The 24524-nt window shown below is 43.2% G+C and overlaps 1 protein-coding gene across 1 annotated transcript in view; it reads left to right on the top strand.

Annotated features, from left to right (window-relative positions):
• Positions 1–5138: 5138 nt before the first annotated feature.
• The window catches only part of calcrla (calcitonin receptor-like a), a gene marked incomplete at its 3' end in the record, with an annotated part of 31632 nt that continues 12246 nt past the window's right edge, over positions 5139–24524 (top strand). The window contains exons 1-2 of the mRNA XM_080526816.1: positions 5139–5236; positions 23541–23648. Of these exons, the coding sequence (XP_080382942.1) occupies positions 23589–23648 (60 nt within the window). The 5' untranslated portion in view covers positions 5139–5236; positions 23541–23588. The remainder of the gene's footprint in view (positions 5237–23540; positions 23649–24524) is intronic.

Genomic DNA, 24524 nt, shown 5'->3' on the forward strand with positions numbered 1-24524 from the left:
AATTATTCTTCTTCAGTGTCCGAATTGAACAGTTGGGTGAGTACGGCATCCATTCAGAGCACATGATAGCATAACAATAGCATAGCATTCGCGGAGATTCCAAGATGGCGGCCGTCGTTTACTGATTACCGTAATGCTGCAAGCGGTGCGGCTTTGTAGTTTACCAGTCGTACTGAAACATTTTATTATTATGAAAAAAAAAATATTGGTCATGTAATTTTTACATTTTGATCCATATATAAGGCGCACCGGATTATAAGGCGCACTGTCGTTTTTTTTTTGGGGGGGGACTTTTAAGTGCGCCTTATAGTGCGGAAAATACGGTAAGTCATTTGCACGTGTAGGATACGGACCAAAGTTCAATTCTAACATCCTCGTGAGGTAGGGAGGTTGCTTACCAATTAAAGATTTTAAAATTAACAGAAGCCAATGTATATTTGGCCTCTCTGCAAGAGAAGGACAACTGACCTTGTCATACAGGGAGAAATTATGAGTATATCACCTGTAATAATGGTAAATGGACTGCACTTATATAGCACCTTTATCCAAAGCGCTTTACAACAGCCTCTCATTCAACCCTCTCATTTCTCATCCTTCTATAAATTGCTGACAGATGGCGCCCATGCCAGCTAGGGCAGCCAGCCAGGGCACGCACAGAGAGTGTGTAAGCAGCACAGAGAGTGTGTAAGCAGCACAGAGAGTGTGTAAGCAGCACAGAGAGTGTGTAAGCAGCGTAGAAAACCGATGGAAACAGCTGCAGCAACTCGTAGGCTACATACAGTACAGTACATACAGTACTCGTAGGCTACATACAGTACATTATATAAGACTCAGTGCAAAAATATCATCAAGACTATGTGACAGAATACACGAGACATTGAGATGAATACTCTATTAGTTGTTAATAAAAACACAAAGAAATAAATTACATTTCAAAACCCAATATTGATTTGTCACACATTAGACAGTAACAGTCTCTCTCCACCTCCTGGTCCCAGTACAGACTCCAGCAGTGGTCCCAGTACACACTCCACCTCCTGGTCCCAGTACACACTCCACCTCCTGGTCCCAGTACACACTCCAGCAGTGGGACCAGTACACACTCCAGCAGTGGGACCAGTACACACTCCAGCAGTGGGACCAGTACACACTCCAGCAGTGGGACCAGTACACACTCCAGCAGTGGGACCAGTACACACTCCAGCAGTGGGACCAGTACACACTCCAGCAGTGGGACCAGTACACACTCCAGCAGTGGGACCAGTGCTGGCGGAGGCTGCAGCACGCCCACGGCACCACCTCTCCCTGGTCTCCAGCCTCTGCAGGGGGGATAGGCTCCCCACAGAGGCTCCAGACTGTGGCGTCCTCTTCCTCATCTTCCTCATCTTCATCATCTTCACTCGTCTTCACTCGTCTTTCTCCTTTGTTCAGAGGAAGGAGGAGGAGGAGATTTAAAAATGAACTGACTAAAATGAATAACATAATATATCCATTTAAAGCATCATTTAAAGTACCTGCAGTACACAAAGTACCTGTAGGTGGCGCCATGGGTGGTGCAGCAGAAGCGGAGACCAGACAATCTTTTATTCTGGGCTGCAAAGGGCAAAAGTAGACTCATGTTAAACAGAGCAATTTGTTTTACTTTACTACTTTACTTGTTGTACATGAATAGTTGTAGGCTACACCTTTTCTACAAATGTCACCACCTTACCTTGGGAAGAAGCTGCTGAGGTGGCCTTCCTAGTGGTCCAGAGTCCAGACTACACATTGAAATTACGACTGTTTGACGATTTTTATGACAAACACTTTTGGCCTGTACCTTTCTGTGCCTTCACGGGAGGGAGACAGGGAGGCAGGGAGGCAGGGAGGGAGGGAGGGAGGCAGGCAGGCAGGGAGGGAGGGAGAGAGGCAGGGAGGGAGGGAGGGAGGCAAGGAGGGAAGGAGGCAGGGAGGGAGGCAGGGAGGGAGGGAGGGAGGGAGGCAGGGAGGGAGAGAGGCAGGGAGGGAGTGAGGGAGGCAGGGAGGCAGGGAGGGAGTGAGGGAGGCAGGAAGGGAGGGAGGGAGGGAGGGAGGCAGGGAGGGAGGGAGGGAGGCAGGGAGGGAGGGAGGGAGAGAGGCAGGGAGGGAGGCAGGGAGGGAGGGAGGGAGGCAGGGAGGGAGGCAGGGAGGGAGGGAGAGAGGCAGGGAGGGAGGGAGGGAGGGAGGTGTTGGTGGTGTTGCCTCTAACAGAGGCAGAAGCGTTGATGGTTTGGTCGAGGGTCGAGGGTCGAGGGCAGCCCTTGTCACAAGGTACCTTCTGGAATCCCTCAACCCTGTTGGCCACCAGGGGGTGCTGCCGGACAGGTGGTGGGACGAAGGGTCCTCCTGCGACTGCTGACGAGGACAGGCTGCAGCCTCTCGGCTGTCTCCTGGAGAGGCGGTGGGTGCAGGTGAATGGCTGACAGGTCAGAAGATGCCCCTGTTCTTAAAAACTTCAGTCATGAATAAGGATTCACAGACAATCATAAATGGGATATCTTATCTAGAAGCCAAAATAACAATAACTTGCGCTCCCAAGATGTTCTGCAGTTGCTTGTTCCTCGTGTTCGCACAGAGCTGGGAAAAAACCTTCAAAGACGCTGCCCCCTCTGCTTGGAACCTCCAGAAAGACTCAAACCTAGCAAAACTGATCTCATACGATGCCTTTAGAGGAATCTTGAAGGACCTTGAACGGGAAAGTACTAGAGAGTGTCTCTGTACTTAACACAGCCACCTCTGCATTCCTGATACTGCCTTATGTTCATTGTTTTATACTGTATGTCTGAAACCTAAATGTATCTGTCTTTAGATGGTGCTCTCTTGGCCAGGTCTCTCTTGGAAAGAGATTTTAAATCTCAACGAGTATTCACCTGGTTAAATAAAGGTATAATAAAACATAAAAATGAGATGGAGAGGGTGCCTGAAGGACCGTCTTCAGTGGTGGATACAAGGAAGCTGTTTGATCGTACTTATAACGTTATCATTGACTGAATGCCCTCTGGGCTCGTTGTCACAATGTCAATGGTACATTATAATGGAAACGGATGGACAAAGTCACTGCTTGAATCCAAGAAAATTTATTATTTAATAATTACCACTCTTGAGGGAGGGTGAAGACCAACAAAAGATTCAACAAACAAAACAATAAAAAAAGAACTAAAGAGAATAACAAATAACGATGCAGTGCAGACAGGTAAGAAGCCAGCAGAGGGGTCTCTGGTCTGTTATACTTGGGGCACCAGGTGCAATCAGCACCTGAGGAACAGGACACAGCTGTTAGTCATCTAGTAATCCCAGACCCACACCACACAAGACAGACACAGAGACAGACAGACAGAGTGTGTGTGTGTGTGTGTGTGCGTGTGTGTGTGTGTGTGTGTGTGTGTGTGTGTGTGTGTGTGTGTGTGCGTGCGTGTGTGCGTGCGTGCGTGCGTGCGTGCGTGCGAGTGAGAGTGAAGGTAAACCCATGAAGATCCATCCAGGTGTGTACCAGACAACAAATCCCCCAACACCCAGACAGACAAACAGACAGATGCCCATGTGGTCACACATCACAACACTGAAATATATTCCTGAGATGAATCATGAGTGCACGTGCACATGCACGTGGGTGTCCCCCTGGACATCCTCATCCCCACAAAAAAAGAAGTAATTCTTCCTTCTTCTAGCATTGTAACTACCAATGGCCCCTGGTTTTGGCATAAATTACTTTTTCTTATGATAACTGATGGATAGATTATTCACTTACTTAGACAAATGTATCTGTTGTAAGACGCTTTGGATAAAGGCCAAAAATGTCAATGTAAATGACACTTTACATGTCAGAAACTGGGGAGGATTCATGTGGAATTTGATGTTGAATTTGGGTTGAAACCGAACCGTTGAAACAGCCTTAAAACTGGATGCCATGCTTCAGTTAGATTGAAATGTATCTTCACCTGTTCAGTAAAGGAGGAGAGATGTTATAAGATAACACTTCACCTGTGTACTGTAGTACAGTAGTATGCTGGCTTGGGTGTTTTGGTTTACATGATAATGTGTACAGTCATGGTATTACAGTATAAGGTATTACAGTGGGTAGGAATAAATGAATATAAATTCAATATACAAGAGATGGATATCAATATGATATGTACAGTTGACATGATATAATATATACGGCTGTGGAACGACCTCCCACTGGACATCAAGACGAAGCTGTTCTTGAGTAGTCTTGAGACTGTTTATTGTTTTATCTTCCTGTTTTTAATGGTAGCACTTTGAGATTTCTTATGTAAAGTGCTTTTATAAATAACATGTATTATTATTATTATTATTATTATTATTATTATTATTATTATAAGCCTGCACAATAAGCTGTCGCTCGCGCTCTCAGCTTTGACAGAAAGTTAAAACCAGTCAATTAATGCTAAATAATTACAACCCACCCTCAAACGCCTAGCTTACTAGGGATTGTTTCATTACGCAGTGTGGCCTTTAGCTGGTGTTGATACACATTCAAATGACAGTAGGCCTAATACCTTGTAATTGAGTGGCTGCTGACGCATTAAAACATTTTATTCTGGTGATTTTATTTCATATCTGTCAATACAAATGGGAGTTTGGAACAACCAGTGCCCTGTCTATGTAGACAGACTCTCTACCACTCTCCTATGAGGCAGAAGGTTCAACATACATTGAGAACACGCCTTGTAATGCGATTAGAACAGGAGAAATAGTGCAAATACAAAAGTCTCATTATCTAGCTATGTTGCAACACCGGATTCGTGCTTCGTGCAATCATGCATGCATTGTACCCCTGCAAGGTGCCCCCCCAAGAGAGAGAGAGAGAGAGAGAGAGAGAGAGAGAGAGAGAGAGAGAGAGAGAGAGAGAGAGAGAGAGAGAGAGAGTATGGGTGGGTAAAGGAGACGTTCTGGTTGGCCCTGCTGAAGTGGTGGGTAAGCGATCCGCTGTGATGTAACAGGAAGAAGTCACTGGTGTGGGTTTGCCTTCCCGACCTGACAGCGGCTCGGCTGCAGCATGTGATCCATTAGAGAGATCATAGACTGAGGTTCGGTTCTCTGTCCATCCCGCTCCCGCAGACGGACCTCGGTACCGAGAGAGAGAGAGACAGAACGGACCTCGGTACCGTCGCGTTAGGAGAGCGCTGCTCCACGGGCTCATGTGAATAACACCTCGATCACAGTCATATTGGATTGTAAAGCCTATTGTTGTAAGGTAAGACCCATTCGAATATAATATGATTGAGTTCTGTCTTCTTCTTTTTTAGTGTAATGCATTCTATTTATGAGACCTTTTTCTAATGCCAAGTCCTTGAATAAGATGGTCTTATCTGGCCGTGCGGGACTCACTGCTGTGGATCAGATAGATGATATATTATTATTATTATTATTATTATTATTATTATTATTATTATTATTATTATTATTATGACACATCTCCACGTCTTTACTGCTTATTTGCTGTGATCCGTCACTGTGGAATGATATTTAGACCAGATGTGTTTTGGGTGACAGCTACTTGTATTTAACCCATAGACACTGTGGACCCTGAGATGGAACAATTGCGCAGTTGCGTCTATTATGATGACATTGGGAAGATGTCAAGAACAGATGATTGAAATCCATTATAATGTGTTTAATTAATAAAAGGCAATATTATTAAGGTTGTAGACTAGTCCTACTGCCCGACGCATGTGTTGCCTTGCTGCTGGTTGATGCATTCATCATCAGATATCTGCACAAATAGGCTAGATATATTATTATTATTTATTTTTTTAAACCCGAATTTGATCAGTTTATCATGCAAGGACACAATGCGTCATGGTTGTTCATAACAGACATATTACCCGGACAACACCAGCAATCTGACGTTCATTTCCACGATTTAATATGATACTAAATACCACTATTTGTATTCATTATAAGACCTACATGTTTTATGTTTTAAGCGTTATCAGCCAGGGGACATACAAATTAAGTGTTATTTACCTCAACATTCTACAAGTGTATTTGCACATCCGTGCCATATTTGCTGCATGATAAGGAGTTGGCTTTTATATATATATATATATAATTCGATTTTAAAAAATCAGAATCACTCTGTCAAAATGTAAAAAATGAAATGATCAACTGAAATGATAATAATATTTGATCACACACAATCATAGTGTCAGGATCTGCTGTCGTCATTAAGGAAATGTTATTTATTCCACTAACATTTCGAAAGCAGAACTGATCATGACTCCAGAACACACAGATCCCATCAGCACTGGGCCATGTCACACACAACTGTTGGATGAGCTGATTTCCACTGACAGCATGGCAGTATTGTCATTTTGGGTTGACCCGCTGGTATGTGGTACCAGATATGTGGTACCAGTGTTTACCCACTGGTATGTGGTACCAGTGCTATCTGGACACGTTAAATCATGTGCTTTGTTATGTTTGTGAAGATTCAAATTGGAGGTGATGAGATGTTGTGGGGCAGCTAGAGGGAAGAACATGATGATGATGATGATGATGATGATGCTCACACATAGCGGATCTGGCCGTGGTACGATGAGCAATGCAGAGGCACTATTGCTCAATCAAGGAGGGGAGAAATGCTCTCAAGCCAAACATCCAAGTCCATAAGGAGCCTTGTTTCAACATAGTCATGCTTCTAATCTTGTCAGATGCATTTGCTGATCCAGTATCTATCCTCTACCCTAAGATATAGATGTGTTACTCCCCCAATAACCACAACAACACTCCTCCAATAACTCCTCCACCACAGCTAACCTAATTTCCCCCACACACTGACTTAACTCGCAGGCGAATTCACGACTTCTTCTATTCAACATTCAACACAACATTAACACACTATAGTGGGGGAAGAAAAATGACACAAAGTCAAATATTGCTCCTCTACTCCAGATTCTATGATTCTACATCTTTAGATCTTTACATATGTTGTTTTAACAGTAAGCTGAGGAGGAGAACATGTTGTTTTATTGGGGATCAGGTCTGAGGGTGTGGGACACCCGGGGAGTTTGGACACCGACCATCTCAGGAGAAGAAGCCAGCTGGCAGCAGCGTCTAATGGGTCCACGAGGATTTATACTCTGAATCCTCAATGGCCAAGTCTTCACAGTTCACAGTAGATATATGAGCTCATACCGTCAGAACAACTGCAAGACTTTTCGTGCGTCGGGAGTCATTGTGTTGTGTTAAACTCTAAAGCGTTGGATTCGCGCCCCCGAGCCGTCTCCCGGACGGAGTGAGTGTGTTTCCTGAAAAATTGCTATGAGTTGTCAGTTACAAAAAACGCTGCTCCCCTTGCGACAATTGCTTCAACAGCCTCTGTTGCCATCTCCATGGTACAGGCTAGTACACCCCGGCTATGGCATCTAGAAAGGTTTACCCAGCAGCAGTGTTCACAGCAGTGGAGATTCAGTCCGTTTCGCACTCACGCTTTGCTGTGTGACGTCTTTGGGGGGTCACAAACAATAAAGTATCTAATCTAGATTCAGAATGTATTTTAGCTAGGCTAAATCTCTCCTCTCAACTGTTGTAGCTCCAGATATTACCCTGAGCAGAGCATGCAATGTTAAGGAAACACATGGCTACGCCAACAATACTGTTTTATAAAAAGGAAAAAGACAAAAATGTGACCAATGAGATCAAGAGCGAAATCAAGGTTATCCCCTTCCGATCTGAGATCACTGTTGAAAGTGTCGGTGAAGTAGATGAGAGGATACAATGCTGTGTATTTCACCTGAGGGTTAGGAGAGACAGTATCTCCCTATCCCGCCGTAGAACCAGATGTACTCCTGTCCTGACTGTCATTGGTATGTAAGGGTTATACTATGTAACACCATATATATATATATATATATATATATATATATATATATATATATATATATATATATAACTCTTATATATGATATATGGTATGGATGTATAGGGTTAAACCATGTATTATGTTTGGGTTTATGTGGTTGTCAGAGTTGTGGTTGTCATGGGAATGCTGAGCTTCTCTCCCATTGGCTATTACTGGGACTAGGTGTGCATTTATGGAAAACAAATTAAACACTCAACCTCTCGACCAATCACAATCAAGTATTCGACAAAGACGTGTCATGATGAACTGAGCTATCCATAAATCATCACTCCATGTGGACGCACAGACAGACATGCATTGTGACGCTGTTGTCATGATGACGCTCTCTCTCTCTATCTCTGTCTCTCTCTCTCTATCCCTCTCTCTGTCTCTTTCTCTCTCTCTGTCCCTCTCTCTGTCTCTCTCTCTCTCTGTCCCTCTCTCTCTCTGTCTCTCTTTCTCTCTCTCTCTGTCTCTCTCTCTGTCTCTCTGTCCCTCTCTCTGTCTCTCTCTCTCTCTCTCTCTCTCTCTCTCTCTGTCTCTCTGTCTCTCCCTCTCTGTGTCTCTCTCTCTCTCTCTCTCTCCTGTTTTATTTCTCCTTTTCTTTTGTCGTTCATCTGAGATCAGAGCTAATAACACTAGCATATATCCTGCCTCCATGTTATTACCCAGAAGTGCCGGGTAGTCAGGTCATTATCGAATCTCCTCTTTCTGCCCACTGTGTGATAGCTCCGCTATCGCATTACACCTGATGCTGATAGGCATCACTGTATACAAACTCTTTGACGACCTGCGTTTATTTTCGGGACGAAACCCTTTAGTGAGTTCTTTAGAGTTTGTTTTCCGCCCATACATTATACAGAAGAGGATTGTGTTTCTTGTCTTGGTTTGTTTAGTCAGGAGGACTATGCTTCACTGTGTGTGTTTCCACACAGAGCAACCGTCCGTTCGTTGTGTCGTTAGGCCTGCCTGTGGCCTACGGTGCTTGATCTCTCAGATGGAGTGCTATGTGAGCGATATTGGACAGTGGAAATAGCCTGTGCAGTTTCCAGGGGTGTTTGATGTTTGTGTGTGCTAAATAAACTGTCAGCGGCTGACATTGCCTTCCTGATTTAGAGGGTGGGAGGTGGCCTCTACCGGGACACGGAGAGAAAGGGTCCCTGGGAATTTGTATCCATCCAGGAGGCTCTCTGACCCTGCCCTTGGCAAACAGCCAAAGCAAAACAGTGTCATGTTTCTGCAGAACTATTACTGTATTCCCAAGAGGTCTCTTGCAAAAAAATAATAAAGAAAAATAGCTTGTTTCTGCTTAGGGTTTATCCAATTAAATGAGTATTGAGGCTTAACATGATTAATGAGCCATTGTCCTTTTGTGGTATGACAGCTAAGAGATATATTCCTATAAGCCTGTTTATGGTGAACATTATGTCTTGTTTTTGTGAGAGCTCAGTTGTTGAGCTGTAGGTTTCATGTCTTTCCTTTGTGTGTGATCTAAACAGCTATTAAAGCATGAGACAGTTTCAAAAGTTTTTTTTTTCAACCAAATGCTGAGAGGTTAAAACCCATCTCTAAGTAAATCCATCTCTTTGTCCTCCTCCTCCTCCTCCTCCTCCTCCTCCTCCTCCTCCTCTGACAAAAACAACATGTACCCTCTGCGTGAACGCCTTCATCAAAGAACCCAGAATATACTTCCAAAGTCTGCCTCTGCGCGGTGTGAGTTTGTTTACATCAAAGAGAGTACATAGGATGTGTTAGCTCTTCTCTTCTGAGTTCCTTTTCGGAATTACGGAATGCCGTTTTATTAGAATAGAATGGGTATGCGAGCGTGCGGAAGTTTGGCAGCAGGCCTCGGGGCTGTGACACGGATAGAGTGACAGAGTTAAATTTAGACGGACATGCTGAACTTTCGAGCCGACAGTGGGGCGATGGGAATTGCTCCTCTCCCAGAGGGGGTTGAGACATCCTGTAAGACCCTTCTCTGTTTGTTTAATGAATAGCCACGATAAAGGAACCAAGGCCGTATTTCATTAGTGCTTTTCTTAAGTAAACAAACATTTATTTATCTGAGATTATTTCCGCCGGGACCTTTGGCCTGGAAACCACTTGAGTATGATGTCATCGCACTGGACGACGTACCACAACGACGTCTTCTTCTCTTATTCAACACACTTGGGTGGGCGGGGGGGGGTTAGCTACTGGATAAAGAACCGCATCTTGATTCTGATTGATTCTATTGGACATTTAAGCAATATCACACGAGAGGGAGTGGCCAGCGGCCTCGTACCTACGACCGAATCACAGCCGTGCTGATATTCAGTATAACAGCACGACCTCGAGTGTGATATTGCTTTTATACAACAGTTCTACAGCGCCATGTATTAGTTAACAGTAATAAGCGACAACAGATTATGATTTGTTTGTTTATTTAATCGTAAAAATAACCAAAAAATAGTTCAGCAACTGAACTTCAAATGGACTGTTGCCTAGTAACCTGAACACAAACATGTAGTCTAATTAACCTGAACACAAACATGTAGTCTAATTAACGGTCATTTAGTAGAACATCTGTGCGGCGGAGTGATACATATAGTTACAAGTCCCAGTGCTGTTATACTGTATATCAGCACTCATGGAATACCCCTTGTCCAATCAGGTTACTTAGTCGGAACTAACTGTTGTATCATATCCAATACAGCACTTGACTACTTGACTTCTGCGCGTCAAATGCCCTGTTAAAATGGGGCTCCATGTAGTGGGGAGAATCAGGGAGAGTAGCTACAGGATACCTTCCTACTTGACCACCTGCTTTAGTTTACTTCTGCTAACACGGGTCAGATCAGGCTGTAAAGCTATTTAAACTTAAGTCCGCTAACAGCTCAACACGCTACATTGACATGCTAGCCAGAGAATAGAGAGTAACTTTGCAGGCGCTGTGTCTGGTGCTGCTTGGCCGTGGTTTATTGTTTACCCACGTAGTCCAGCAGGCCTTTCTTTTGGTCTTTTTAAGTTTATTTTATTTTATTTTACATTTATTCATTAATCACTGGAGCATCCAGCGGTGGTCGTAACTCTCCTTAAGCCCAGGGACTATGTTAGTGTTGACTTTTAGGCTCTTACTAGCACCAGATGACAAAGGGTCCCTGGGCAGGACAGGGTCCAACCACAGTTCAACGACATAAACAGAGCTTGTCAGCTAGCTTGGGAGAGCGAGCATGTGAAACCACTTAGTGACTTACTTAACTACTCATTATACAAGATACACTAGTCAGTGTTTTAATGACATAATCTATCTCAAAACTACATAAGATATATATCTTAACTTTCAGCCATTATCCATCAGCCTCATGCAGCCACATTCTCGTAAGTAAGTAAGTAAGTAAGTAAAGCTTTATTTATATAGCACCTTTCATACAAGAAATGCAGCTCAAAGTGCTTTACAACAGGAATAAGAACATAAAGTGAATATAAAAACATATATAAAAACATATACATGCATAGAATTAATATAAAAGCAGGGGAAAACAGTAAAAAGAAAAGGTAAAGATCGAACTTTCCATATCCCTTTCATCTCCCTACCTTACACAGTCTTTCTGTACTTCCCCCTGGCTTTCCACCAAATGTCGTCTATTTTCTGTTAAGAGAAAACATAAGAGAAGTCAGATGCCCCAAACGTTCTTCAACCAAGTCTGCTCTTACCCAGGTGTGCCGAGTGATGAATCCCACTTGATCATACGTTGGTGGCGCGTTGCCAATTGTTTGTTATTAGCATAGGTAACGGCCCCTCAACACTATATGTGACACGGTCTGGTCATTTGGGCCGCAAGTCGGCAACCAATCAAAATGTTCAGACTTTTATTTTGAAACACAGAAATACATTTCAACGTTGTTGAAAATCACAACACACACTCGCTAGTCAGGCCAAAATTCTGCAATGCAACGGATTGATATATTGTTGATATTCAATTCAATTCAATTCAATTCAATTATACTTTATTTATCCCCGTGGGGAAATTCATTTTGCCACGCCACTCTAAAAACAACACATGACAACACAACATAAAGGACAGACAACAATACTGGGCCAGCCATGTATAGTATATAAAAAACAGTAAGATCATGATAGAAAAATTGATAAAAAGATGGCTATAGTTATAGTTATGATACTCAGATTCAGATTCAGATTCAGATAACGTTTATTGCCATTATGCATACACATATAGGAATTTGCTTCGGCATTACAGTAAGTGCGTTTATACTTTTTTCACGTGTATACAAAAACAAATGCAAAAAACAGGACAACACAGGACAGACAACAGTGCATTGGATAGTGCAACATATATAAAGTGCAGTGCAGAGTTTTTACAGTGAGTCCAGTGCATATTCAGTCCTGGGCAGACTTGGGGGCGGGGGGGAGGGGGAAGCCAGAGTCATTTATCAGCCTGGCGGCTGAGGGGAAGAAACTGAGCCTGTGGCGGGCCTTCAGTGCCTTAGGCAGCCGCAACCTTCTTCCAGAGAGAAGCAGGGTGAGGAGGCCGTGGCCGGGGTGGAAGGGGTCGGCCATGATCTTTCTTGCCCTCCTCAGAGCCCTGGTGTCATGCAAGGAGTTGAGGGAGGGCAAGGGACAGCCTACAAACTATCATACACAAATTTTAGCAAATGGCATGTCCTGTCTCTTCCATGTTGTATCTAGAAAGGGCATTCCCCCTGGCGCCACGACGTTCAGAAGGTGGCAGTTTGCATCTGATATCATTCAGACATCAAAGGAACGGCACAGCTTCCGGTTGAGGAGTCTGGAGTGGGCGCAATGATATTTGGGAGTCCAGCTAAAAAAAAGCTTTCTGTCTGTTGGTTAGCACTGTACGGAAACGCTATGTACATGGGGCATGAATGATATGCAAGCCTTCAGTACGGTACTCTCGGAAGCGCACGGCTCAAAGAAGACTGTGAAATGCCTGACCTGTCTCCCATGTCTCTCTGAAAGGATCCTGTGGCTAAAACTCTGAGTGCGCTGCCTCAGTACCTGCAGAGTGTCACACACATCTAAAAGCAGCGCTCTCGGCAATCTGACACGTCTTAGCAGCCATTCATCCCGTCTCATCAAATAGATCTGTGCGATCTCAAATGCATTCTGACAGCATTCTCCGTGTAAGGCCTGTAGGGTTTATTAACTGTGTTTGGGTCGTGTGTGTGTGTGTGCAGTCTGGCAGTGTCAATCGTACGTGCACTTTGAATTTATGGTGATTTTTTTGTGTGAAGTAAATACAGAAGGATAAAGGCTTCCATGCGACAAGCTGTTTGGATATTCTGCTATTTTATGTGTTGCTAAATTTCATGATGAGAATGTGGCGTTATGTGGAATTGCACATGTGCCAACATCGGGGGTTCTAGTAATTTCCCTGGTCTCGTCATTTACATTTTTCCCAGGATCCTGGTTACGGATGTTAATCCCTCGTGGGCTACATACAAACCCTGTTTTATCCAATTCTGCTCAACAGCATGTTTGATGGCACCAGAGAGACCTTCCTTACTTGTTCAGCTAGTGACTAAACACATACAAACACAATAGCGGTGGGTAGATCGTTGAATGTGCATGGCAGCTTTAGGAGGGTCGGTCACTGGTATGACATGTAATGGGATGTGTGGAAGCGGAGGCTTGGCAGCTGGATTTGTCATTTGAGCCGCAAGAGCGGTTCCTCTCTCATACCGTACTAATGCGAGGAATCTCTCTCACGTAAGTAAACACTGATGGACTAAGAAGTTTGGTTCCCTGGCTTTTTTCGTGGCTGAGTGACTCCCCCCCCCCGACATCTGCCCGGGTCTGTTATTGTTGTCCCTGACATCTGCTGGTGCCCTGGGCAGGCTGTGAGCCGGCATGACGTCCGTTCTCATGTCCTGCTAGTGCTAACATGGCGATCTGAGATGCGATGCCAGAAACATCAGCGATCACATAGGACGAATGACCCGAATTGTCTAACGCCGCGACCCAGGGGAGGAGAAACATCCATAAGAAGAACATGACCCTGATTTACGATTTACGGTTCTAGTTTGAGACTTTTGTCCTATGAGAATGTTCCCCCTAACTTAAATTGTCCGACTGGGTTCTTCCAGAAATACTCTACCAAGCTTACCAGTTATGTGGTATTTTTGTCATATTACAACATTCAAGAAACTACTGAAACGTCTGAAAAAACTCTCCTGGGGGATCTGATCTTTACTCTACAACAGAATCTTTTTTGAGAAACAGATTATTGCCGTCAGGGAAAGTTTCCCATTACCAGTCTTACCAAACCGATGATCTAAATAGAATAAAATGACTTTGAAGCGCATTCCCTTGATATTAACACAGTGTTTGTTTGCAGCACCAGCTTGCATAAATAAACAACACAGCCCAGTTGGATGCGTGGTACTGCTCTCCATTAGCCAAGATAGAGACAGTAACAGTAACCGAAACATCCACCCAACAACACAACACCTGCAGGCCTCATGTCGTGTCCCCATATAAGAGTGTTACTGTTCAGATGGCAAGGCAAGCTGATAACACCTGTGCACGTAGAGACACCTGTTACCTTGAGCTTCTGTCCCAGCCGTGCCCCAATCTCCCTGGCGACAGAATGAGGTCATTTACCTACAATAATAACAATAATTCATTGTATTTATATAGCGCTTTTCCGGGCCGATCAAAGACGCTGACAATATGAGAAAAACAGAAGACACAGAAACAACAAGCAAAAGATAACATGACATGAGCACATAGAACACAGAGTTAACAAACAGGCACAGGGAACAATTAACACAGCAATGTCCAGGGGGGGAGGGGAGGGGGGTGGCAGGGTTAGGGGAGATGGTTAGGGGTAGGGGAGGTTGTAAGCATGGGAGAACAGGTCGGTTTTGAGGTGGGATTTAAAAGTGGAGAGTGAGGGTGAGTACCTGCACACGATCGAGGCGAAGGGAAGGACCTGGGCCTGTGGATGTCTCTCTCTCTCTCTCTCTCTCTCTCTCTCTCTCTCTCTCTCTCTCTCTCTCTCTCATCAGAGTTCAGATAAAAGTTTATGAGCTAACCCTAATGGAGGGTTTGGTGTCTGAAAGCATTGAAGGAGTTGAGCTCATCACAGGAGAGAGGCGTCTGGAGGCGGATGCTCCATTGGGTTTGCTATTCTTGTCTGTTATAGTGTGTTGCCTGCCACAGGTGGCGTGTGGCAATATGCTTCTTTGATGGTGGAGCAGCATTGGTCCAGTGGCTCTGGTGGCTGTAGTGGAGCAGCAGACATGTTGAAGGTATATGAGAGAACCATGGATGAGGAGAAACTGAGATAGCCGGGGCGGCTGTGGCGCAGGAGGTAGAGTCGCCGTCTAATAATCACAAGGTTGGCAGATCAGCTGTTGAGCCCCGGCAGGCCACATGTCGAGGTGTCCTTGGGCAAGACACTAAACCCCAAAATTGCTCCCAGTGAGTGGGGCGGCACCTTGCATGGTAGCTTGCCGCCATTGGTGTGTGAATGTGTGTGTGAATGGGTGAATGAGAGGCTGCTGTAAAGCGCTTTGGAGCAGCAAAAAAGGCGCTATATAAGTGCAGTCCATTTACCATTTACCAAATACAGAGGAGACAAATGGGGTTCTGTGGGTATGGTTACTAGTGAATCATTTTGTGTGGAAGTCCATGCTTGTGTCTAGAATAAAATAGAAGATAAAGATTGCATTAAATACAGTACAACGATAACTGCCTCTTCCATTAGCACTTCAACAATTGAGTTACAGTTCTGAATTGAATGTCAAATACATGTGAACATTCAAATGTAATAATGCGGCAGCTGTCAGTGAATTTGTTATGATTAATGTGACTCCTAAACAACTTTATGACAATACATCAAGAACGCTAAGGTGCAAAAGGGCTCACTTTGGCAAAAGCCTGATCCCCGCAGCCATTGTTGCCTTAAATAACAGACCGCGCTGAGTGTGTGTACTTGTGTATCTGTCATGTGTAGTACTGTCTGTTGTTGTCTGTGTTATACTGTGCTGTATGTATGTATATATGTATACTGTACAGTGGTGTGAAAATGAATTTCCCCCTGGGGACAATAAATCTAATCTATTGATTTAGAGTCAAGAGCGTCAGCTAGAGAGGCCAGACGTTTCCCTGGAGTTTCCAGGTGACATCTGCCAGTCGTTGAGTGTTTTAAAGCGGCGTGTTGACTGCACCTGTGACCTGTGACCTTAACACATGGGACAACAGCCTCACTGACTCCCCACCATCCCCCCCTTCACAGTTCATGAACCTCGAAGTCTAAACTTGCAGAGTCATTTCAAAATATGAGACCTATAAGGCCCTTTTAAACGTGCAAGGAAAGATGAGCAACTGGTGCTTTTGCGCAGGTGTTTTTGTTCATAGATACACAGCTCTTTTCTGAGAGCAACACAGCGTCCATTTAAATATTTGACATGGAAATTATGTAAACATTAGATCTGGTCAATGTTTACTTTTACATCCTTTGCGATTGGTCAGTGTCTGGTGTTGTGTGAGTGAGCGATAAATGCAATCGCACTGGATCACATTGTGAGAAACTTTTTTTGTGTAAATAATAGGCTTAAATTGACTTTTCTAAATGCCACACAGAGAGGAAGTTGTGACGGGGTGGGGTGCAAACATCCTGTGAAGCCAGTAGGATGTTTACTACACACAACTGCATCAACAGACAATGGGAGTTGATAAGCGAAGGCTGGTGGTCCCGGGCAGTGAGACATGCACAGCTGTTATGCATATTTATATTTACCAGGAATCTCTCTCTGGGATGATCAAAGATGGAAGAGGTGACGGTTGTTCTTGTACACAAGAGTCCGTGACTAACCACTTCCCTCGCCTACTCTTAGGTACTACATAGAGGACCACCCACGCTCTCTAACCCCCTCAGTGAATATTTGAATGGGGGGCAGTTCTGTGTAAATGAGGACCTATGAGGACGATGAACATGTGAGATTCATCAGAGCTTATCAAATTGGGTGTCGAATGTCGAAAGAAAGCTTGTTTCATTCTTTTTTAAAATATTTTGGGGAAATTAAGTGAGAAATCTATGTAGTAAGAATAGTAGGTTTTCTAAGAAAACTTCTATACCAGAACAGGTCTTTACATGTGTTTAGAAAACCATAAAACGTTGTTAATGTTCAAGTACAGACCCCACTCTTTCAACAGTACAGACCTCACTCTTTCAACAGTACAGACCCCACTCTTCCAACAGTACATACTTCACTCTTTCAACAGTACAGACCCCACTCTTTCAACAGTACAGACCCCACTCTTTCAACAGTACAGACCCCACTCTTTCAACAGTACAGACCCCACTCTTTCAACAGTACAGACCCCACTCTTTCAACAGTACAGACCCCACTCTTTCAACAGTACAGACCCCACTCTTTCAACAGTACAGACCCCACTCTTCCAACAGTACAGACCCCACTCTTTCAACAGTACAGACCTCACTCTTTCAACAGTACAGACCCCACTCTTTCAACAGTACAGACCCCACTCTTTCAACAGTACAGACCCCACTCTTTCAACAGTACAGACCCCACTCTTTCAACAGTACAGACCCCACTCTTTCAACAGTACAGACCCCACTCTTTCAACAGTACAGACCCCACTCGTTCAAGAGTCTTCATTTGGAGCAGATATAGTTTGGAGGAAACATGGTCACATAAAAACCCAGGAAGATGTTAATGTTAATGTCATGTTTTGGTTTCTTTTTATGTTCCGTTGGAATTGTTGGAAGTAGTCCCTGTGCATGGAGTTGTATAGTTTGTTAAACTTTTCTGTAAAGGGGTTTTGTTTGTCATATATTTGAATGATGGTAGGTACACAAATAGGTAGATAATGAAATGCAATACCTGCCTTCGGTTATGTTTGGATTTTTTGCATGAACATTTTGCATGAATGAAACTGAAACTGAAACTAGTAATGTAGTGCATTGTCATATGACAAGAAAATAATGTCTGTTTTATTACCACAGTTTCTATCACCTCCAGATGTTCATTCTATTGACTATGACCGTGGTAGAATTCTCTTTAGAATAGCGGTAGAATTCTCTTTAGAATACAGGTAGAATTCTCTTTAGAATAGCAGTAGAATAGTCTTTTGTTGTCTTCCCTCTGTCAATATTGATATACAGTATTAGGTCAGTAGTTACTAGTTAGGTGACTTGGAAGGTAAACGATGCATTAGGTGTTCCACCATGTGTCTTCTAGCATGTGGCCACAGACATTGTGGTCATATCCCCCATAAATATGAGTTGTCGTCCATGGTAACATGATTCATAGCAGTGTTGTTGTGTAGGTCTGAGGCGGGTCGGGTGGGGTCGGGTCGTCTCCTCAAGCATTTTACACTTCCCCATGTGGGATTTGGCTTTTTGATGGACCAAATTCTATAATTCTGAACCTCTGACAAACAAAGCCCCCTCCTCTAACCATGCCAGCATGTCTGACGCTGGAACATCATCCTGCTGTTGTTTTAAAGGAATACTTCTTCATTTTGGAAGTTGACATGATTTTTTGACTTGCCTGGCTGTTGTCGATTCATCTAGACACTTTTGTTTTGTCCATATGGGATTCTTGAACAATGTTGCTGCAGATCAGAGTATCGTGAGTTTAGAATGATAAGGTTCTATCTCCGTTCAGGGTAGTTCAGAGATTTAGGGCCGGTTTCACAGACAAGGCTTAAGCCTAATCCTAGACTAAAAAACATCTTCAATGGAGATTTTACATTGAAAGTGTGATTTAGTCCAGGACTAGGCTTAAGCCTTGTCTCTGAAACCGGCCCATTGAGCGTCAAAGTTTTTACATTCCATTATGTTCTGTGAGATGGAACCTTTGTATTTTATGAATTACTAACCAAAAAATTGCAACATTTAAAAAAATAGCACCACACAGGCATTAATAAACACCTAATGGATCAGATTATGTAAAAAACTAACCTTATAATTCTAACGTCACGGTATGTCCAGGAGTTTGATTAGATGTATTAGGATCCCCATTAGCTGAGGCAAAGCTCTTGTGCAGCTCTTGCTGGGGTCCACACAGAACATATACAAGAAGTCATCATAAAAACATAGAACAAAGGAGAAAGACATCAACATTACATCACAGAACATAGAACAAAGGAGAACAACATCAACATACATAACAGCAAATGACAAAAAAATTATAAGAAGAAAATAAAAGTTGTCAACGCTCACAGCCTCAGTTTTTGGTGAGCATCACAAAACACATAACAAAAAAAGAACCATCCACAGATTCTACACACAACAATACATAACAAAAATAGACTCAAAATGCTCAGCTAGGAGTACCAGTGGTAACTACACGTATCAAGAGTGTATGATATGTTGTTTCACTTAGTTTTTTTAAACTGATTTCATTCTGGGTTTTAGAGATATGACCTGATAGGGCATTCCATTCAACCATAGCTCTATACATCTCTGCACGTTGTTTTGAATTTGTTTTAGTTTTTGGAATTGTGTAGTTACCACTGATGGCATGTGTGGTGGGGTGTGTGTGTGTGTGTGTGTGTGTGTGTGTGTGTGTGTGTGTAGTTACCACTGGTGGCATGTGTGGTGGGACGTGTGTGTGTGTGTGTGTGTGTGTGTGTGTGTGTGTGTAGTTACCACTGGTGGCATGTCTGGTGGGGTGTGTGTGTGTGTGTGTGTGTGTGTGTGTGTGTGTGTGTGTAGTTACCACTGGTGGCATGTCTGGTGGGGTGTGTGTGTGTGTGTGTGTGTGTGTGTGTAGTTACCACTGGTGGCATGTCTGGTGGTGTGTGTGTGTGTGTGTGTGTGTGTGTGTGTGTAGTTACCACTGGTGGCATGTCTGGTGGGGTGTGTGTGTGTGTGCATCAGAGCTGAGTGTGAGCTGCCTATACCAACAGACAGGAGTTTTCAGAACGTTAATATATTTTTTTACAAATGGAAGAAGTGATGTTTTTAGTCTCTCATCAACATTGAGCCAGAAGAGTCGTTCATGCATGATGTTTATGTTTGCTCTCATTGTGCCTTGCAGGCCAAGTCAAGCTGCTCTTTTCTGAACCCGTTGTAGATGTGTTAGTAGTGCCTGACCAGACCACGGGCAGTAATCTAACTGTGATAATACTACTACTACTACTACTACTACTGCTACTACTACTGCTACTACTACTACTACTACTACTACTACTACTACTACTACTACTACTACTACTGCTACTGCTACTGCTACTGCTACTGCTACTACTACTACTACTGCTACTACTACTACTACTACTACTACTACTACTACTACTACTACTACTACTACTACTACTACTACTACTACTACTACTACTACTACTACTACTACTACTACTACAGTTTGTTTGTTGACATCAGACCAGGAGATATTCCTAACATCATCCACATATGAATCAGGACAGAAAACCCTTTTAATGATATTTTATGTAAATGTTTTGGTCCAGGCTTTGGGACTAGTATTCCTAGATATGCCCACTAAATCATGATCACTGAAACCAATGGGAACAGATACATACAGCTTCAGAGCAGAGTTCAGAGCTCTGGTATGCAGCAAAGTTGCTCAAGAATGCAAATATGAAAGAAGAAAGTGTCTGGATGAGTTGACAACGCCCCAGACATGGAAAAAGAAGGTATTTCCCAAAATCATGAGCTATGATAACACCTTGATAAGACTTCCTGTAGTTGTTCATTATTCAGATGGACTCGGATTGGATTAGGACACCCGGGTTAGGGTGAAATCAATTTAAATGTGGTCAATTCAGTCATTTTAATAAAACATTTTTAATAATAATAATTTATGGGAACTTATGGTAACAAAACACTTACGGTATACTGAGCACATGTGACAGCTGCTGGTGATAAGTGCAACCAGTAGCCAAAGTCTATTTTTCAGTGTTACTTTACATATTCTGAAAGAACAGATTGTAAGCTTTCAAATGATGTGTCACACATTGAAATCGGAAAAAGGTTTAAGAACCTAATTCAATGTTGGTACATCTGAAATCACAAAGCATAGATAATCCCCAAGTCTTTCTTTCTTCTTTCTTGTCACTTCACATTCACACTTTTCACAGGCAGGTAATGGGTGGGAACAATAGCTGGTTAACTACCCCCCCCAACCAATCCTCCAGGCAAGATACAACTGAGCAATAAAAAAAACAATGCAGTACAACACTACAATATATTAGCCTTATCTGTATCATATCCAATAGCATTGTGACATATTCACTAATAATCGATGTTTTATTCTGTCATCGGACAGACACATTTCTCAGTTTCAGTTTGTAAATAGTTCGAACCATGCAGGCCTTGCAAGAACAGCTGGGCGACTTGGCGTAGAGGACCGTGTGACAGTGCAGCTGATCTCTTCCTGCCTGTTTCCAATTTTCACATTACCATAATGTTTTACAATCCCAGTGCCAACGTTTCCCCCAGTGTAACGGTGTTTTAATTCCAAGCAGACTGGGGAGGCAGGCAGCCAGTCCCTCCTGCGTTAACAGTCTCCTCGCCACTGGACCGCTCAGCCAGAATGTTGACCCGCTACGGTGGCCTGTGAGGCATGTCTACAGTGCTCTTAAACGACAGTTGGAGATTCAGCCGTAGCTAATAGACTTGCTGCAATTCTTCCTCTCAGATATAATTGTACACACTATCCTAATCCTCCTATACAGTTTTCGTCAAGTGCCTGCGCCTGTTTAATTAAAGTAAACAACCAACTTGAAGGAGAAATGACCCTTTCCTTTAGGTCAAAGGAATGGGCATTTAAAAGATTTTTTTAATTGAAATGGAATCCGCAAGGGCTGGAGAGGCCTCTTAACTAGGACACTTTGAGCATACATACGTTATTGTGTCTAGGCCAGCAAGACGGCAAGTGCCTTTGTTTAAATTGAAACTCCCTTAACCTGCCCACTATTTGTAAAGTCAGAACCTAAACGGGTTCTTCGACTGTCCCTGTGGGAGAACCCTTAAAGGAACCCTTTTAGGTTCCATGTAGACAGAGGGTTCTACCCAGTAAACAAAGATTCCAAAAGACGTCCTCAGGGAAGCCAGGAATGTGGGTTCAGATGACGTCTTTCTAGGACGTCCAGGTGACGTCTTTCTAGGACGTCCAGATGACGTCTTTCTAGGAACCCACTGAACCCACACTGAACCCACACTGAACCCACACTGAACCCATCTGAACCCACATTCCGGCTTCCCTGAGGACATCTTTTGGACTCTTTGTTTACTGGGTACATGGTAAGAGTATTGAACTCTAAAAGGGGTTCCAAAGGGAAAACTGGGAAACAGTAGTGACAAACCACTGCATCAACATCATCCTCACCAAGCACAGCGTCAACATCCTCATTTCATGCTCCAATTGGAGACTTCCTATTGGTTAAGTACAGTAGAGAAAGCGAAGCCAGCCAATCACACAGATATATACTAGCGCTACTGCCATTGAGAAGGATGACATACGGTCCATGTTCCACACTTTGACAGAAAAAGACAGCAAGGGATTTGTGTTGATCAGTAACGAGCACAGTGACACATGGTGTGGTGTCTGGAGACAGGTCGCTGTCGCAGCCAACGAAGAAGGTTTTAATTAGAGGTTTTAATCTCGGAGGCGAACTAGGAGCAGATTTGGTGTCTCTGTGTGTGTGTGTGTCTGCACATTAAATGAAGAGTTTGTTTCAAAAGCCACAGAGATACAGAGAGATCTCTAGTTTCATTGTTTTTTTATTCAATTATGAATCACCTTTATCTATAGACATTGTTTGAAAGAAGATCAAATATTTACTCTCTTAAAAACCCATATTTCTTAAGATATTTCATAGGGGTGTCCTAATTTCATAGGGCTGTCCTCGTTTTTTCCACACATATATTATATATATATACATTATATATTATATATGGGGTAGTGGTGGTCTAGTGGATAGTGAGTTGGACTTGTGATCGGAAGGTTGTGAGTTCAAATCCCGCCTGAAGCCACACCACTACCAGTGTGCCCTTGGGTAAGGCACTTAGCCCTCAGTTACTCCAGGGGGAATGTCCCTGTAATTCGTAATTGTAAGTCGCTTTGGATAAAAGCGTCTGCTAAATGGCAAAATTTAAATTTAAAATGTATATATAATATATATATATATAATCTGTTATAACCTGGAGTACAGAGAGATAGCCTCCTATATGTATATACAGTAACATAAACAATTCCTCAGTTGGAATTGTTAGAAGTAGTCGTTCCGCACATAGAGTTTGTTTAACTTTGCTCTCGAGGGTTTTTGTTTGGCATACGGAAACAAATCGAGTCCCACGGTCATTGTTGTCTCTCTCTCTGCGTCCTGTGAGACACTGTTGACCTGGCTATCTACCCTGGCCCATTTCTACCATTAGCTCATGCATGGTGATGTGATGGCAAACAACAGCCCACTGCTGCGCAGGGTGCCATGTTCCAAAGTCGTCTCAGTCTCAGGAGCAGGGACGAGTCGTCCGGCTTCCCCTGGGCACGTTCAAGCTCATTGGATTTAGAGAGCGAGCGGAGAGCAGCTGGGTGAAACAATCATGGTATTAGAGGGAATGAGTCGCCGTCGATTGTGCTAATGAATAGTTGAGACTGTGAACAGTGTTTTATTGATCTCTCTACTTGACAGATCGATAACAGAGTCAAGAGTGGATCCTCAGGCATACCGAAGAAAAAGATGGATGGTTACGGGTTCTGTTGGATGGTGCCCTTCCTCCTGCTGTGCACTCCCTCTGAGGTAACGTTTACACACGCACGCACGCACGCACGCACACACACACACAGAGACACACAGAGACACAGACACACAGACAGAGACACACACAGACACACAGACACACAGACACACAGAGGCACACACACACACACACAGACACAGACACAGACACAGACACAGACACACACACACACACACACACACACACACACACACACACACACAAGATTTACATTGGATGAAAATGAAAAACAAACCCCTGTAATTCACAAAATTAATGTCAGGTTGGAGAAAGTAGAAATGATGTGAACTTCAGTATAAGTGTGTATACAGTGCCCTCCATAAGTATTGGAAAGAGGAATCAGTTTGTCTTCTTTTAGCTCGACACTCCAACAGTTTGGATTTGAAATCAGACAATTACTATGAGGTTGAAGTAGAGATTCTCAGCTTTAATTACATTTTTAATTCTTCAGATTGGTTTCACCACTTAAAAGTACTTTTTACACTTATAAAAACACTTTTCATGCATAGTTCCTAGGGCTGCACGATATATCGTTTCAGCATCGTCATCACAATGTGCGACAGTCACACTGCAGGATTTACCATGTTAAGTAAGGAAAATACAAATGGAAAACTGGCACAGTTCTCATTTTCCATGACTAATCTACAAGGGAAGTCTGTGTGATATAAGATAATTTATGTTATAACCTGGAGTAGACAGATATAGACTTATGTTATAACCTGGAGTACAGATATAGTCTTATGTTATAACCTGGAGTACAGATATAGTCTTATGTTATAACCTGGAGTACAGATATAGACTTATGTTATAACCTGGAGTACAGATATAGACTTATGTTATAACCTGGAGTAGAGAGATATAGTCTTATGTTATAA

This window comes from Nansenia antarctica (assembly GCF_963989245.1).
Source record: "Nansenia antarctica genome assembly, chromosome: 3".
Taxonomy (NCBI): Eukaryota; Metazoa; Chordata; class Actinopteri; order Argentiniformes; family Microstomatidae; genus Nansenia; species Nansenia antarctica.